This window comes from Scyliorhinus torazame, chromosome 3 (assembly GCF_047496885.1).
Source record: "Scyliorhinus torazame isolate Kashiwa2021f chromosome 3, sScyTor2.1, whole genome shotgun sequence".
Classification (NCBI taxonomy): Eukaryota; Metazoa; Chordata; class Chondrichthyes; order Carcharhiniformes; family Scyliorhinidae; genus Scyliorhinus; species Scyliorhinus torazame.
The window spans coordinates 191,609,021-191,628,314 of record NC_092709.1 but is presented as its reverse complement, the minus strand read 5'-3'; the positions used below and the strand labels follow the sequence as shown (position 1 = coordinate 191,628,314).

The window sequence follows — 19,294 nt, the reverse complement described above, 5'->3', positions numbered from 1 at the left end:
TGTTTTTGGAGGGTTTGATGAATGTATAGTTTGCATTAATAGTCGAGCTCTAGAATACTAAAATTAATAATGATATTGAGAGTCGAATGTATACTTAGCCGCTCTATCAGAATTAGAGTTTGTTTTTGCAATCTTGATTGCAACCCTACTTTTTGAAGCTTTTGAATATGGTTAAAATTTGCATTATAAATGGAGCATCTGTCTCATTTTTATCTTTAACTTATCTCAAGTCTGATTCAGAATCCGAGGAACATTTTTAACTCCAAAATCTCTTTTATCTGTAGTGCTGAGAAATCGTGCTTGGGAAATTGTCCATTGGGAAAAGGTATGAATTTTGTTTTATCATAATTGATAGACATGTGTATCGAGTGGACTATCATGCTGATCATTTGTCTACCAAACAGTACTTGCTACATTCTAAGCTAATGGATGATATGCAATGCTGTTACCTGAAAAATTGTCTAACCTATAGCAATTTAATAGGTTGATTGAAATATACCGCCAGCTTATTTTTTCTGTGTTGTTTTGGTTAGTTTACCAGAACAGATTTTTTAAAAAGTCCATTATCTACTCTCTTCTGGTTTACCTAACTGAAAAGAATGAAACCGAAATAGATAAATACTTTGTGAGCTGAGACGAGAAAAAGCACAGAGTAAAAGATACCTGGCAATCCCCCCTATCATGTTGTTTCTATCATGTTTCTTAAGAACTCTACAAAGCAGATTACTGACATGTCAAATCTCTTTAGCCGATGGAATTTCTAAAACGTTAGATAGTTTCATTATGATAAAAGATGGGAAGTAAATTGGGATGACAAGATAACCAGAGTAGAAGAGAATATTACTGGTGATTGAAGATGAGGCATAACTGTGGTTGTATGATGGGCACAGTTGTTTTGTACATTGATTTTATTTTGTTTGTGTTGAGGAGACAATATTTTTCCATTTCTTGAGTCGGTAAAATACTGGATATAATAATCTTGATTGTCACAACTAGGCTTACATTAAGACTGCAATGAAGTTACTGTGAAATATTGGTCATGGTTTTCAGTAAATACAGATGATCTAATTATCCATATTAAATCCTGGTGAATAGATAATTAATTCAAAAGTAGGCAACAGAATCAGCACTTTATTATTTTTGAGGCTAAAATTGTGTTTCTATTGGATACTATGATGTAAAACTTTTAGTTACACTCCACACTTTGTCAATAGCCAAAATAAAACAGATATAAAAGTGTATTTTGTAAAACCTAAAGTAAATATTGTCATTGAAAGGTACATTATAACAAGTGAAGCCATGCACCAGAAAAAGATTTCTTAGCCAATGAACTGAGAATTTAATGACAAACTTGCAATTTCTTTTTGATTAGTATTGCACTTTGTGTGTGTTTTGGAAATGGTTTTAGAGTACATCTATTTATAAAATTGGCCTAACCTAATTGGAGGATGTGATCATCTGTGCTTACATGTTTGGAGAGAAAAAAACAACCTTTGTTTCCTTATTGATCATCAACCCAGCTTTCCTCAGTAAGTTATATAAATGATTGGAATTGTGTTTAGTGGGAACAATTGGGATTAAACATTGTATGCAGTAAGGCTCGAAAACCTAGATTTTTAAAGAAACAAAATCTATTCAGGGAAAAGTACAATTTCTGCAACATCAGATTTATCAAGCTTTCCAAAAGTACAGAATGTGTTAACATGCTCATGACAATACTTGTTGTACAGCAATGTGTTTTTGAAAGAATTACATGCTTATGTGGCACCACTGCATAAGTCTCCGGCTCAATATTGTTGGTGATTTTTAAACTCAGCAATGTTTTAAATCTGTCCTGAAGCTGCATACTTGACTGCATCATAAAGCAGACACAATTAAATTTTATTGATATGTTAATCAGAGAGTTCTGAAATATTGTTCCCCGTCTATAGATTTTTCTGATCATAGAGAATAGTTCAGGCTATTTGAAATTGGTGGTGATAGGAAAAGCTCGCATCTAGAATAGGCTAAGTTTTACTTGGATTATTAAGTATTTCAAATCTCTTCCCCATTGAGTTGTTCACATGCAAATCAGGCAGTGGCCTGCATTTTGCAGTCGGTGGTGAAGCAAGGGTGTTTGTTGCTCACCTTGAAGAAAGCTGCCTACAAAGATCCAGTGTTCTCCATGGTGTGAATCTCCGCTTTCCCGACAACAGTTTAAAGCTGGTACCAAGTGAAGGGGCTGTTTTAACATGCAGCAGCATTGATGTCAGCAAGCAGGTAAGCAGCTAATCACTTTTGACATATTCACTCCAGCAAACCAGGAAGTTAAAAGTATTTAAAATCCTTCACTTGTAATTAAGATTTTAAGACAAAGGAATAAATATATGGCTATATAAAGATGGAAGCTAAATTAAAGTTAACAGACTTTCAGAACTACTTTTTAAAAATGTGGTATTTTTCATCTTGTGGAGAAATTGGGACAGTTCACAAATGTAAAATTAGATTTTCAGTAAGGGGGCGTTCAGCAGTAATTATGAAGTTAGTAAGCTGTTAAAACCCAATTATACCACGTTCAACAAATACATTTTCTCCAGAGGTTTCCCAGCGAGACTGACAGCATTACAATGGAAATTCTCATCCATTCATGATTGGAAGGGAGATAGTCTGTGATAATCCCTACACCACGCATAAACTCACTGACAGCAACTTCTAGATTTCCACATTATTCTGTGGATGCCACAAATTCCCAAAATTGCTGTCGGTTTCAGTGAAGTAATGATGACAAATGCTGACAGTTTCATCCACCATCATGGCCACAGCAAGATGATGCATGATACTTCACTGTCGTGATTTTGATGATGTCTGTAAATGGTTTCAGTAGAAGTCATACATCAGTTAGTTAAGTACTTGACCTGGATAGGAAGAAGAATCTCTTTGGAGGGGGAGGGCATATGGAGAAGAGAAATTTGAAAGCAAAACAAGTGTTCGGACTATCTGCTGTTAACTTGCATCATCGCATTGTTGCAGCTTCAATTTTTTTCTTCCGCCATAGGATTTCATGACACTGAGTGGTGCCCAACCCCCACATTCCTGAGTTATAACATTCCTCTTGTAACCTGGATTTAACCCTTAACTCAGTCGCATTATGCTTCTCGGGGTCTTCTGTCTATTTAAACAGAAAGTTATCACACCAAGGACCAGACTGGTGCAGGCTGAAATCATTGGCCTAAATCTTCTCATCCTGCTGGCTGTTAGAATCGTCACGGCTTAGATGGAAAATTTAATGGACCAGAAAATGGTCCGCTCATTATTGTCAAAGCTAAATTGATTCAGAGGCTTTATACCCAGGTGGCATCATAAAATAAGACATTTTAAATTGCATTGAATACATCGGTAAGTCCTCTTTAATAGCACTTGGCTCTCTTATGACGTTCCTGAGAAGAAAAGCAATGATCTGGTGATCGCCTTGTATGATATAATTAGCACCAGATATAATTAATTCTCGATTAATGAACCGTGATTTTATAAATCCATTTGCCTGCATACTTGACACTTTTACTTCAAAGCTGACATCTTAGCATTGGTCAAAATGTATATCTCTATTTTTGTGGCATGCTACCTGCATTGTGCTTCTGAACGCGCCATACCTCAAGCCAAACTCTTCGAGGGCAGCTACAGTTAGGCATCTAGCTGATCAGGTGGATCTGCCCAGGAATGTACTGTTCACACAAGAGAAAAATCCAATCTAGCCAACTACTGTCCCATCAACCTACTTTCAACCAACAGCAGACTGGTGGAAGATGTCAACAGTGCTATCAAGGGAAAATTACTCCCCAATGTTCAGCCTTAATTGCTTGGCGCCATAACAGCCTTGGTCAAAACATGGACAAAAGTGATGAATTTCAGTGAGGAGAATCATCCAGAAGATCCTTTTCAACCTTTGACATTAAGGCAGCATTTGACGAAGCATGGCATTAATGAGACCTCATAATATTGAAGTCAGTGGAAATTGGAGAAAACTCTCCAAGTTGAAGTAAAACCGAGCTAAAAGAGGATGATTTTGGTTGTTGGAATCTTATTATCTCAGCACCAGGATATCCCTGCAGGTGTTCCAGAAGGTCGTGTCCTAAGCATACTGAGCTGCTTCATGATTGATCTACCCATTCAACATTCGGGCTGGATTGATTAGGTGGATTGGCCATGATAAATTGCCCTTAGTGACCAAAATTGCCCTTAGTGTTGGGTGGGGTTGCTGGGTTATGGGGATAGGGTGGAGGTGTTGACCTTGGGTGGGGTGCTCTTGCCAAGAGCCGGTGCAGACTCGATGGGCTGAACGGCCTCCTTTTGCACTGTAAATTCTATGATAAATGGCAAGTAACATTCACACCGCACAACTACCATGTAATGTCCATTTCCAACAATAGCGAGTCCAGGAAATTTTCCTTGACATTCCGTGATGTTGGCATCATTGAATCCCCCACTGTCAACATGCTCGGAGTCACCATTGACCAGAAATTTAACTGAACCATCCATTTAACTACTGTGAATACAAGAGCAGATCAGATGCCGGTGAGTGATTCACCACTGACCAGCCATCTAGGTACAATTCACAAGTGTGGTGGAATACTATCTTCTAGTCTGGATAGAGCAGCTCCAACACCATTCGGGAAGCTCAGCCATTTGTAGAACAAAGCAGACCACTTGTTTGGTACTCCATCCAACGTGATAAACATCCATCTTGATAAACATTCAGTCCCTCCAGCACCAGCTTACGGTGTCCTCTTTGTGGATCATCCAGAAGATCCTTTACAGCAGTACTTCATTAGCAGCACCTTCTAACTCTGCCACATCTGAAGGACAAAAGAGCAGCAGGAATATTGGACATTGCAACATCCAAGTTTCCCTGCAAGTCACACCCTATCCACTTTCGAAATATATTGCTGGTCTTTCATCATTCTTGGGTTAAAATCCTGGAATTGTCTCCTTAACAGTACTGCAAGAGCACTTTCTCAACCAGGACTGCATTCAACAGTTGGCTCATCATCACACCAGGGGCAATTGGGGATAAGCAATTAAAGCTATCTTTGCGATGTCCAGATCGGGTGAATAAATTAAAGAAACTATCTTGTCATTTTCCAGTTTCTATTAGTTTAAACCCATCCCTCCACATAGCACTGGTTAACCTCCCCATGACATGAGGATAACTTTTATTATTAAAAAAAATTATTTATAAATTTAGCGTACCCAATTTATTTTCCCAATTAAGGGGCATTTTAGCGTGGCCAATCCACCTAGCTTACACATCTTTTGGGTTATGGGGCTGAGACCCACACAAACACTGGGAGAATGTGAAAACTCCACACGGACAGTGACCCGGGGTCGGGATTGAACCTGGGACCTCAGCACCGTGAGGCAGCAGTGCTAATCACTGTGCCACCATGCTGCTCCCATGAGGATAACTTGAGTCCACTTCAATAGAACCCTTCTGTCCCATCAGTAATTCCAATGACCAGGAACCTGAAGTCCTCCCTTCAGTGCATTTCTTCAACCAAAAATCAACCTAGTCCACTATATAAGAACATACAGTGCAGAAGGAGGCCATTCGGCCCATCGAGTCTGCACCGACCCACTTAAGCCCTCGCTTCCACCCTATCCCCATAAACCTCTCCCAACCTTTTTGGACATTAAGGGGCAATTTACCATGGCTAATCCACCTAACCTGTACGTCTTTGGACTGTGGGAGGAAACCGGAGCACCCGGAGGAAACCCACGCGGCTCTGGGAGAATGTGCAGACACCGCACAGACAGTGACCCAGCAGGGAATCGAACCTGTGAAGCCACAGTGCTAGCCACGTGTGCTGCCCTGTGCTACCATGCTGCCCATATATGGTACATGGTGACTTTTATGCAGCTACTCCAGTACACATGATACTGGGATTAAATCCAGACTTGTTTCTTCTGAGGTTCTGCTTTTCAACTTCTTCCCTAGTTCCTGAAACTTTTGACTTCTAGACCTCAGCCCTTTGTCCTATATTAGTGGTTCCTGCTTAGACCACAATGTCTGGCTATCCCATTTCCTCCTCCAAAATGGATCAGTAGGTATGCAGAGAATGCGTACAAACACAAAATAACCTAGTAGGAATCAGCATGTTTCTGGTGTGGACAAGACTGATACTACCTTTGAGTCAATAAAATATGCTGAGTGTTCACTACTTTTATACAGAAGATTTTTAATGGTTGGGAGAACGCAAATGTGGAGCATAAGGGTCAGCATTGACCAGTTGGGCCAAGTGGCTTTTTTCTGTGCTATACAGTGTTATGTAATTCTAAAATGCAATTAAAATTAGCCTGGAAAATTCTCTTGGTATAACTGATTTTAAGATGGTTTACATGGTCTGCATTTTAAAATATTTCAGAACTCCTCTGCTTACATATTCTAATCCTAGAACTTTAATAGAAACATTATGAGATAATGTTGAACTTCATGAGACCTCATTCAGTTTGCTGCAACATTCAAATGCTAGTCTTAACCACTTAATAGTTTCTTTCTTGCAGGTAGAGGTTGGCGATATAGTTAAAATAAATTGCACAGAATTCATACCTGCTGATACTGTACTACTCTCATCAAGGTAGAGATGCCTGCTGATGCTTGTGTAGAGGATGGCCCCTCTACCTCCTGCACCGTCCCAGTGTTGCTCCAAGAAAATGGGGTCAAAGGCAAAATGGAACTAGATCACGCATTTCTCATTTATTGTTTAGCATGTTCTTGGTCCAATATGAATATCAAGTTGTGGGTTTTGGGGTCAGGAAGGACAATTTGATTAGGGTGGCATGGTGAAGCAGTGGTTAGCACCGCTGCCTCACAGTGCCGAGGACCCAGGTTCAATCACAGCCTCAGGTCACGGTCCGTGTGGAGTTAGCACATTTTCCCCGTGTTTGTGAGGGCCTTACCCTACAACCCAAAGATGTGCAGCGTAGGTGGATTGGCCTCATTAAATTGCCCCTTAACTGGAATTTCTTTTTCTAAAAAAAAGGAAGGACAATTGATTTAAAATAACTATTGTCAAAAGTAGTTCTCCCTTATTAATACCTATCCAGCTTATCGAGTTTTTTTAATTGTTCGCCACAACAATACCCCGAATAGGTTAAGACCATCATATATTTATCTCCACTTTACCAAGTCCTGAATTAATCATGACAACCCAAAGGGTTATCTATTTACCATTAAAATAATGCTCCTTGTGAGTGAATTAAGGACACCAGCTAAAATCCTGCTGTAGCTCCAACAGGTACATTCGGTTCAGGAGTTTCACTGGGCTTTGTCTGGGCCCCAGACATGATCATCTATGTCAGGAGAAGCGGGCTTCCTTGCGCTCTTAAGGTTCCACTTCCCCAGGCTCCGCGGAACCCAAAGTAATTGTAGAGGCCTGAGAGAACGATGGGTTTCCTTCAGAAGGGTCAAGGACTGTTATGCTGAACCTTTTATAGATCAGTGATTAGGCCTCAGCTAGAGCATTGTGTACAATTCTAGGCTTAACACTTCAGAAACAAGGTTGAGGCTTTGGGGTAGGTACAGATGAATTTTACCTGATTAATGTCATGCATGAGGAACTTCCGTTAAATTGCGACACTAGAGAATCTGAAATTGAGGTTGAGGAGAGATTTAACTGAGGTCTTGGGGTAAATGAGGAGAAAGTGTTCCACTGGCAGGTAGTTTGGTAACCAGAGGGCACAGATTTAAGGTAACTTACCAAGAGTAAAAGGGGAGATGAAGAAAGTGTTTTTAATGCAGTAGGTTACGATTTGGAGTGCAGTATCTGGAAGGAAGATGGGAGGAGATTTAATAATCTTCAGAAGGAAATTGGAAAAATACTTGGAAAGGAAGATTTGCTGCAATATGGAGAAGAGCAGGGAAGTGAGTCAAGTTGAATCAAAGAACCAGCACTGGCATAATATGGCTGAATAACCTCTCTTCTGTAAGTGGGTTCCAGCAGAGGGGAGGCATACCAGGTGAACAGTCTGAAGAGTAAAGTTTTATTATTGATTGCCTGGCAGAGGGAGCAGGAACATCTTTTTAGCATAGAAGGGTAGCAAGCGCAGAACCTCCATCGTGTGTGGACCAGTGGGTGCCTGAAATACTCTGATATTTGCTCAGGTATCACCAGGCCCTTGAAAGTAAAGTTTCCTCCCACTGACCCCACATGCTTCCATCAGGATCAGCATTGGAGGCCACAGGTAGCTGGCTCATGCAGCTTAAATTAACCTATGTAAAATAAGTCACTTACCTCCTATTTTTCAACTTTAATGAGGGCCAAAAGAGAAAATTGATCCCTCTGCACTCTTAAGGATTCCATAATTCTATGATGCTTGAGCAGTAAAATAATTACTATAGATTTGAAATAATAAATTTGCTTTATTAATTTAACGGCCATGATTGATTTTGCACTATAAATTTTTTTTTTGCTATTTTGCTGGCAAGTGCCACCACAATAGTTTGTTTCTGTACTATTTCGAAATAGTTTCAGATTTAGGACTTTTTATTACTGCGAGTTGTATTTACAGGGGATCTTTTAAAGTTCTGGTTGCATATACAGTCAGATGAGACTAAATTTGTAGAAAGTCAGCTCGAAAATTAAACTGATATAAGCGCTAACATTTAAAATGAAACTAAATGATTGTTCACGAAATGCAACTTCGTGTCCATTTTTTTGCAGAACCATTTTCTTGGAGACTCTTTCTTTGAAACCTTTTTTAGATGTTTTCTTTTGCAAAATCCATTTTCTGTTCACGTCACCCATGGCCTAGATTATTTTTGTAAGTGAAAATTCAGAAGTCCTGATTTTCGTTTAAAGGTATATTTGAAATATAAGTAGAGTGCCTTTTTTTATTTTAGCAGTGCTTCAGTTTATAACCTTACAAAATGCACAACACACCCTCAATTACCATTTTGCCTTAAAACCATAGTTGAAAGATGAATTTTGTTGCCAATGTGTTGCTGTTAGTGAAAACCAGAATAGTGAGGTACCAACTTGTCATTGAGTTGTAATTTATTATTAACTTCATTTTAAAAATTAATCTCAAATTAATTTCATGTGCGAATTATTGAGTGCTGCAAGCAGCACTTCATATGGTGCTACACGCCACCAAATTAATATATATTTTCTTGATGATTTGAAATTGTAGATGGTTTAAGCCTTTAAGATTGTTCAAATTGCAGTTTTTATGTCCATTTTCTGTGTTTTACCTTGGTGGAATTTAGGAAGATGCTGTATTTTCTGTAAAATGTAGTTCTAGAGAAATAATTTTCCTAGTATAAATATTCATATTACATACAGATCCTTTTGGTAATCCTAGGAGTCATAGGATTGCCTCTGACATGAATAAAATGGATTTTGAAAAATTATATAGCAAAGAAATTTTAATTGTTTTTTATTTTCTGTGTAACCAATCAATTTGCTTTTTGCCTTTTCCCCATCACGTTTTCCATCATTATCTTATCCCTCCCCATCCCTCCCATTAATTTTGTATGTGTGTGTACGTATGTCCTAACCCTCTATCTGCTGGGATTAATATAGGTGGCAGTGGGGGAGATTGTGAAGGTGACCAATGGGGAACATCTCCCAGCTGACCTCGTCATTCTGTCATCAAGGTCAGATTTGATTTAGGGAATAAAATACTGTAGCATTTTAAAGCAGCAGTGGGTCCTCAAAAGCAGCCCCAAAGTGGCTATTTGTAATTCTTCTTCAAATGTACTTCAATTCACATTGTGCACCAGATTTCTGCATTAATTCTGATTACTGACATCAATTATCTTGTTTGGTGGGGGGGCAGGAAAGGCAGGGTGTGCAAAATGTCAATTTGATCCCCTTCTCCAATACAATGTAGCTTCTTTACTGACTGATGAGATGGTGTGAAAGTTTGCCCATAGACTTCCTCCAGAGCTGCTGCTTACAAAATTCTGAAGTGCACAAAGGCAAGCTGCTTATTCTTTCTCTGCTTCGTACTTCTGGAAAGTACCTGGCCTCTGTTTGTTTGGCTCTCCATGGCAGCACAGTTGAGATTTAGAATTTTGCCTTATAGAATCAGTTCCATAATTTTCTAGTGCAACACATTTGTGTTTCAATATCCACCATTCTGTTCCCCAGTAATTTTATTATGTTCAGTCAAAATAATCTATTCCCCTTCACTGACCGAGATTTGTTAGAAGAACAAAATGCAATGTGAATGTATTTCCCAACATCAATTTTATTAAAGATTTCCATATATTGTGCATAAATACTTCTGAGATAAATAGTTCACAAATTATCATTTTTGTCTATGATATTAAAAGTGGCTTATTTTATAACACCAAAGTTGTACATATTCAATTAGTTAATATCCAAAAAACTATGCAAAGCAAAGGTAATGGCTCAACTAATTGTGATACCATAAAAAGGTCAATTTTAGAAGTGAAGTAAGCCATGTTAAAATAATGACTTGCAGAAAGTCCAGTTACTTATGCTTATCCTTTAGAGCAAAATAAATATTTTAGAGCTGTTTACAGCAAAAGGTGCTTTTCTAAAAATGTAATTTCACTGAGTTGAGCTGTATAAGGAGGTACCCTGTTTAATAACTTTTCTTGGTGAGTTTTACAAGCTCGCTGGAGGACCCACTGTACTTTTCTGAATGTTCCCTTTTGCATGTTCCTGAATTTTATAACCTCTCACATTTTGTATTATGTGACAAATGCATGTCGCTGTGGCAAATGTAATTACTACAATATTGCAACCGCATTTTATGGTGTAACTCAGGAAGCTTGCTGCATAGTTCCAATTTTTCTGACCTGTATATGTTAACTGTTGTGTAGTTTCACTGCTGCATTAACTGATGTGCTCTTATGAAATATTTTTCTAATTGTTTTACATATACTATTTTGCCTTTTGGATTATGCTACCCCTGTCCCACTCCCCCTTGATTAACAGGTACACAATATTTTCTTGCACATGTAACATGCATGAGCTATTCCCCTGATTGCAGAATGCACAAGTTCCCAGGGCACATCTTTCTGAACAATCGTGGAATTTACCCTTCCGGTAGTAATTGGGCTGTTATCATTGTCTGAATTAAATAATGAGAAAGTGTTTCTTTCCTCCCTTAAATATCAATGGGAGTAGAAAATGCCAAGATGTGCTTTCAGGAATTGGTGCAAAAGTGTTTTGTTATCTGCAGAGCAAAGCTAATAAAATCATCTTTGGTCTGTTCAGCCAACTTTTGTATAACCATTACTCATTTTGTATATAGATGAAGTTGAAAATTAGACTTAAGATAAATCATTAAAAATTGGACATCCTTATTCTGTTTGTAAATTAAATAACAAAGATAATTACTCAAATTTCCATAATCATGTATCTAAATGAATAAACATTTGGCTAACTGCATAGTCTAACATTTGAGTCGTGAGGTAACACGTTGGGAAACAGTTAAATCTTGATCCTTAAAATTATGATTACAATTTTCTATTTTAATAAAATTCCATTATTTCAAGAAGTGAACCAGTGTTCAAACTAATTCAGTTCATATATTTCTGAAAATTAAATTTTTAAATTCCACAATACGGAATGTATAGAAGGTTTACTGTAACGCTTGCAAACAATTTTATAATGGTTAGCCATGAGTTTGGCGCAAAACTAAAGATGCATTTTTAAGTGAAAAATGTTGTAATTACATTAGGAAATGGTTAACCGCTATTGTTCTGTTGGAGTTTAATTCGCTCAGTGACAATTGCCTTGCACATTTTCCATGCAATCATACATTAACTGTTTAAAATTTGATAAACTTGTCATTCTGTTTCATATCAGTGAACCACAGGCAATGTGCTACATTGAAACTTCTAATTTAGATGGAGAAACAAATCTTAAGATTCGACAGGTAAGTTTTCATCCGAATTGGTTTGCATTTAAAACATTGTTTAAAAAAACATAAATATAGTCCTTTGGTAGTAAAAAAAAAAACCCATAAATATATAGTCCTGTGGTAGTAAAGAACTTTTGAGTATTGCAGAAAGAAAATATTTTGTCAAAGCTTTTCATCATGCACTCATCAGGACAATCACAAGAATACCAATGTCAGGGGAGAGTGTCAAGACAAATTGGCACATTGGATCCAAAATTGGCTGAGAGTCCGGAAGCAAGCAGAGGGTGATGGTAGAGAAATGTTTCTGCAGCTGAAAACGTGTTTACAGTGGAGTTCCACAGGGCTCTGTGCTGGGGCCCTTGTTATTTGCGGTGTACATTAATGATTTGAACTTAAATGTAGGGGGTATGATCCAGAAGTTCGTGGATGACCTGAAAATTGGTAGGGTAGTAAATAGTGAGGAGGATAGCCCTCGACTGTAGCAGTTTATTAATGGACTCGTCAGGTGGGCAGAGAAGTGGCAAATGGAATTGCATCTGCAAACATGGGAAGTAATGCACTTGGGGAGGGCTAACAAGGCAAAGGGTTACACTATAAATAGTAGGACCCTGGAAAGTACTGAAGATCAAAGGGTCCTTGAAATGCATTTTCACAGATCCCCGAAGGTGGCAGGGCAGGTAGATAGGTGGTTAAAAAAGCATATGGGATACTTGTCTTTATTAGCCAAGACATAGAATAAATACAAGAGCAGGGAGGTCATGCTAGAACTGTATAAAATTCTTGTCAGGCCAGAAATGGAGTACTGCGTGCAGTTCTGGTCACCACATTACAGGAGTCCAGGATGTTGCCTGGGCTGGAGAGTCTGAGTTATGAGAAAAGATTGAATAGGTTGGGGCTATTTTCCTTGGAGCAGCAAAGGTTAAGAGGGGACCTGATAGAGGTGTATAAGATTGAGGGGCATAGATGGGGTGGATAGAAAGGCACTTTTTCTATTAGTAGGAGGGTCAATAACCAGGGGGCATAGGGTTAAAGTACAAAGTAGAAGGCTAAGAGGGGAGTTGAAAATAAACCTTTTCACTCAAGAGGGTGATGGGTGTCTGGAACCAGCTGCCTGAAACTGTGGTTGAATCAGAAACTTTCATAGTATTTAAGTATTTTGGCATTCACTTGTGCTGCTCCAGGGCTATAGGCCAAATGCTGGAAAATGAGTTGAGTGTAGGCAGATCTTTGTTGACGGGTGTGGGCATGATGGACCGACTGTCGTCCTCCTGAACTGCAAAAGTCTACGAATCTCAGATGACAGCATTATACTGTATGAGACCAGAGTGCTGATTGGTTGGCAAGTGGACTCTGACTGGTAGAGGTATTGCCATGGAGAATCCACCAGTTAACGGTGACCGACCGGTAACTGCCAAGCAATGTTTGGAAAATTAAACCAGGCTGCTTGACTCTGGCCAAAGCATTGCCCTGAGGAATGAAACAGAGAATTGCTATCATTTATTTTGTTTAGCTGGAATATTTGAATATGTTCTTTCTGTCTGCAATGAACAAGCCCTTTTGTATTAATTTGTGTAGCTTCCAGTACATGCAAATGCTCCACACTGCGAACCCTACTGACCACCTTAAATTGGTTGTTGATGTAATCTTTAGCACACTGAGGATTATCTAACAAATGTTGTCCAATCACAAAATTTATAATGTTGGATATTGTGTTTTAAGTTTTGCATGTACAGACTGGTTGGGTATGGTCTCTACCTTTCCCTTTGCGAAGAGTGGCAATCATCCACCAGTCTTTCGGGTGCATGGCCTACATATGTAGCATCACAGGCACTGAAATTCATATATCACATTACTAATTTGTTGTTATGGGCAGAATGTCTTTTTGTCTTATCAGCAGCATCCTGTTAGTGGTGAATATCACTTATGCTGCTACTGCATAGTAGCAGCTGGTTTCATCCGGTTGCTCAAATATTTGAGATACCTTGCCCTTCCAGGGTAATCTGATGTGAGCTGTGCCTTTTTAGGGCCTAAAAAGACAGGCCTAGTGTCCATTCATGAGTTTGTGCGATATGCAGCGCAAAATGATCTGATTAGGCATCCATTATTCCACAGGATGTCTTTGATATGCTCTATTTTGGCATCAAGCCTGCATGATGAGCAAGTAGCTCGGACCCTATTCATAAGATTGTCAATGAGACCAATCTTATAGCGCGTGGAACAGTAAGAATGCAAACGTGTGTATTGACCAGTGAAGTTAGGCTTGTCATGGACAGTGGTAGAGAACGCATTGGCAGATTTCTTAAATATTATGTCAAGATTATGTCACTTCAAAGGTGAATTTTGGACACGTGATGAAGCCATGCAAAGAAATTATTACGTACTGCTACGGATTTAAACATCGCAAATGTAGCATCCACATATCAGAAATATGCAAGGAGTAGGAGGTTGGGTGTCAAAACGAAAGAGAAAATGCTGGAAAATCTCAGCAGGTCTGACAGCATTTGTCGGGAGAGAAAAGAGCTAATGTTTCGAGTCCGATGACTCTTTGTCAAAGCATTTTCTCTTTTGTCTTTTCTCTCCCTCTAGATGCTGTCAGACCTGCTGAGATTTTCCAGCATTTTCTCTTTCGTTTCAGATTCCAGCATCCGCAATAATATGCTTTTATCCGGAAGTTGGGTGTCATTCCACCCAAACGTTTCTCATCGAACCCGATGAAGATGTTTGAGAGAGTTGGGCTTAGTGGGGATCCCATGCCATGCCATCTATTTAGGCATACATGCTGTTATTAAAGCTAAACTTAACTGCATGAGTTGCTGAGTTAATCAGCCCAATGAATATTGATTCACACAACGGTGGTGAGTCTAGATTGCCATGATATAGTGCTGCAGCTTGTATATCTATGACTTCAATAATGATCTTTATTGTCACAAGTAGGCTTACATTAACACTGCAATGAAGTTACTGTAGAAAGCCCCTAGTCGCCACATTCCGGCGCCTGTTCGGGTACACAGAGGGAGAATTCAGGATGTCCAAATTACCTAACAGCACGTCATTTGGGACTTGTGGATGGAAGCAAGAGCACCCAGAGGACACCCACGTAGACATGGGGAGAACGTGCAGACTCTGTCCAGATAGTGACCCAAACTGGGAATCGAACCCGGGATCTTGGAGCTGTGAAGCAACAGTACTAACCACTGTGTGACTATGCTGCCCACAGCATTGGTGAATAGGCTAGCAATGTCAAATGAGCAAATGCAATACTGTATTGGTGAATAGGTCAATGATGTCAAATGAGCATATGGAACACGGCATTCCTATTGATAAGCCAGTCCTCTATGGTCTTCGCAAATGTGAAGGAATCCTTCACGTTGTATCTGGAAAACTTGTTCAAAACTGGTTGTAATAATTTGGCCAACCATTTGGCCAATTCATGCTGTGCAGTACCAGTAATAGACAAGATGGGTATAATGGAACATCGCTTTTGTATCTTGAGAAGCCCATATATTCCCAGACGCAGCAAGCCATGAGGTTGAATCCTGTCATGTATATCATGCCGCAGTTCTTCATCATTTGTTATGGGCCAGGGTTTAGAAAACTCCAAAGTATATCATGGAGTTCACCTGACCTACAATTGATTGTAGATTTTGGTTACGATGAGCACAAGGGCCTGCCTTTCGGGTGTTATTCAACAGAGGCCTTAAGCACTTTTAATCAAAAACAAAGTTGATTCTACAAATTCAGTTAACATTTTTATAAACGCACACAGTAAGCATTTTTATCAACTACAAACATAAATGCCCCATAACAGCTACTGTACTCTATATATAACCCTTAATGAATTCCCCTAAGCTGTTTCAATTTAATAACAACATTCCATAAACCAGGAAACCCTTTTACCAAAACAGTTGGTTTGAATTCTTTCCAGAAAACAGTTATCACTTTTAAGTTATCAAGTCATCTGGAAACACCTTTTAACATGCAGGAGAGAGAGACAAGACCAGATTTCTCTGTCTGAATTCAGCATCCAAATGTTAAAACGAAAGCAGAAAAACTCAGAGCCACACAACAGCTCCCAGCTCAAAAACGAAAGTCAAACTCAGAGAGCCACAGCCCTGCTCAACCCACACAATGACATCACTGAAGCCATTTGATGAGACACAACATTTCTTAAAGGGACACTTCCATGACAACTTGCACAAATCCAGCTCGCAATGATCTGATCATTTTTATCAGTAAGTCACACAAACTCATGAATGGCTCTAAGGCCATCACGTTTGCCGGCCTTGAATGACTATCTTTGTGGACTTTTTACGTTCTCCCCATGTCTGGTGAGTTTCCTCCAGGCGCTCTGTTAACGTTTAACTTTATCAGCTAATCAATGACCTAAAACTACCATAGAATTTACAGTGCCGAAGGAGGCCATTCGGCCCGTCGAGTCTGCACCGGCTCTTGGAAAGAGCACCCTACCCAAGGTCCACTACCTCAACTTTTACAAATTTCTCATGATAAAATATATTTTCTCACTTAAACACAACGGTCCTGTCTATTTGTTGAGGGGAGTGAGATGAGGTTTTGATAATTGTTAATGGACAACTCAATGTCTGAAAGCAGCAGCTGCTGAAGTGCAGTGTCCTGGCACACATCTCCTCTAACATTATTTTGGGATGTCTTTTGGCAGTAAGGGTGGGTGATTGATTTGCTGCAATACCTGTGAGACAGATAGTTCACATTAGCTTACAGGAGGCTTGCATATATCGGCGAAGGCATTAAGCTTTGCTAAAGCATTTGAAGTATTCACTGAGGCTTCTAAGGATGAACATTACATCAGGGAGTCTTGTAAACAACTTATCTTAAAATACATTTCAAAATCCAAATATACTTTAGCTCTGAATCAGCTGGTGTGCTAGCATGTCCTTGAAGGAGTCAATAGCACCAGTATTGAGGCCATGATCATCCAAAACCAACTCCGCTGGGCTGCCCATATGCTTCAGATGTCAGTGCCCCGACTGCCAAAGCAAATCATCTTTACCCAGCTCAAGGAAGGGTCCTGAACAAGAAGAGGACAAAGGAACCTCTTCAAAGACATCTTGTAGGCTTACCTCAAGAAATGGAACATAGACATCAATGCCCAGGAGACCTTTGCTCAGAAGAGACCTGCTTGGAGGAACCTCCTGATTGAAGGGTCACAATTCTTCGAGCACACCCCACGGCAAGAGGACGCCCGGAAAAGGAGCCTTAGAAAGGAATACTCACAATTTAGCGTTCAAGGACCGATTCCACCTTTTGGAAACTCCTGCCAAGTGAGTGATTGAAGATGTGGCCCTAGGATCGGGCTCATCAGCCATGCAAGGACCCACAGAACCAGTGGCCAGTAACATGGAGTATCTTAGGTGAACATTTACACCGTGATCACCGCATTCTATCCATTATAGTTTCTTTAATGTAATTAACATCCTCATGACGAACCAAAGTTTAAAACAAATATTTACCCTTCAGTGACTTCAAACTCACTTTATTCAATGAAATACCCTTTCAATGACATTAATAGCCTCATGACAAGTTTATATTAAAAAAAATATATATATATATATCTTTTTATTTGCATTTTGAACAGATTTATAAATGCACTAATAATATAAAACATTAACCTACCAAACAATAGATGAAAAATTTCAATGTAAATTAAAAAGCTGTAAAAACTCACCAAATATCTGGGTAGCCCAGGTTCACGCTGCAACTGGAATTTTCATTCAGCATCGCAGGGCTTTAAGCAGGAAAAAAAACAGCTGGAAGTTTAAACACCGCTTTTAGCCCACCTTCCTGAGTGCTCACACTTCTGGGGGATCACACTCTGCATGTGCAGCACCCCAGTGAACTTAAAGTCACGAATCCTGCAGGATGTTATGGGCCACAGTGTCCAACATTAGATGTGATTCCATGATTGGACAACATTTGCTAAATAATCGTCGATGCTAAAAATAACACTGACGACCAATTTAAGAGTGTCAGTTAAGCTCATAGTGTGGTGCATTTGTATGCACTGGAAGCTACAAATATTAATACACAGGACCCTATACTTTGAAGACCGAAAGAACATGTACACATATTGTGCTTGTTTCAGCTAAATAAAATGAGTGATAGCCATTCACTAGTCCATTCCTCAGGACAATGCCTTGACCAATCAGAGTTGAGCTGCCTGATTTTAAGTTTTCAAACCATGCTTGGCAGTTAACTGTCAGACATCATTGCTGGTGTATCCTCCATGGCAGTGCCTCCTACCAATCAGAGTCCACTGACCAACCAATCAGCACTCTTGATACTCTGCTTTCCTGACATTGGTATTCTTGCGATAATTCTGATGAATACAAGATGAAAAGCTTATAAAGTTATGAGGGTTCTAGATAGAGTGGGTAAAAATTATTTATTTCCCTTAGCAGAGGCGCCAATAAGGGATGTAAATTTCAAGTAACTGGAAGGATTAAAGAGACGTTGAGTAATATCATGTTGCTGAAAGCTTGGAACCCACAGCCTGAAAGGGTGGGAGAGGCAAAAATGCTCACCGCACTTAGATATGCTCGAGGTGCCATAATCTGCAGGACGACAGACCAAGGGCTGGGAAGTGGCATTAGGCTGGATACCTCTTTTTTTTATGGTGGGCTGAACGATATGATGAGCTGAATAATGTCCTTCCGTGCCATAAATCTCCTCTTGTTTCACTGTTCATACATGAAGAATCAGCATAAAAGGTAATCAGTTGTACATACAGTCATAAGTTCTAAAAGAAGCTACAGAGTATAATTGGATGCAGGAGTCTCATATTTTGCCTTGTGTTACACTAGAAATACACTGACTTCAACCTATGTTTTTGATAACTATGTTCTGAGGAATGTAAGCATTCAATACCAGAGTTTTTTTTTAGACACTTCTGGTCAAACATCATCTAGATAACCTCACTGAACCCACGTTAAATTTAGCCCCTCATATTGAAAATTAATAGTAACCGATGACCAGATTTAACTTAAACTAAAGTTGTGATTTTATTTATTTTTTCTCCCTCAAGGGTCTACCCCAGACAGCAGAGATAAAAGATATTGATAGTTTAATGAATTTATCTGGAAAACTCGAGTGCGAGAGTCCAAATCGGCATTTATATGATTTTGTTGGCAACATTCGATTTGATGGAAAGAGGTAAAGTAGGCTGAAAGAAAAGATGCATTAAAAATGAAGGGCAAATGTTTTCTTAAAAAATGTACAAATGTATTTACTGATCTGCATTCAAACTCGGTGCTTACGGAAAGAATGAATGTTGCTGTTGTTAGTGTTCAAACCTTGAGGGGAGAACTTTCTCCAGTCTCATTTCCAAGCAACCAAGACTATAGGGCGGGATTCTCCACTCCCACGCCGAAGTGGCCACGCTGCC

General features: G+C 39.3%; 1 protein-coding gene across 4 annotated transcripts in view; it reads left to right on the top strand.

The window, feature by feature from the left end:
* The window catches only part of atp8a1 (ATPase phospholipid transporting 8A1), a 508,819-nt gene that overhangs the window by 158,532 nt on the left and 330,993 nt on the right, over positions 1-19,294 (top strand). For 2 of the 4 annotated variants that reach the window (XM_072496674.1, XM_072496672.1), the window contains exons 6-9: positions 285-325; positions 6,538-6,611; positions 11,820-11,889; positions 18,935-19,062. In XM_072496674.1, coding sequence (XP_072352775.1) covers positions 285-325; positions 6,538-6,611; positions 11,820-11,889; positions 18,935-19,062 — 313 coding nt within the window. Of the gene's footprint in view, positions 1-284; positions 326-2,055; positions 2,260-6,537; positions 6,612-9,557; positions 9,632-11,819; positions 11,890-18,934; positions 19,063-19,294 lie in introns of all 4 variants that reach the window. The other 2 variants (XM_072496670.1, XM_072496671.1) reach the window with 2 other exon arrangements.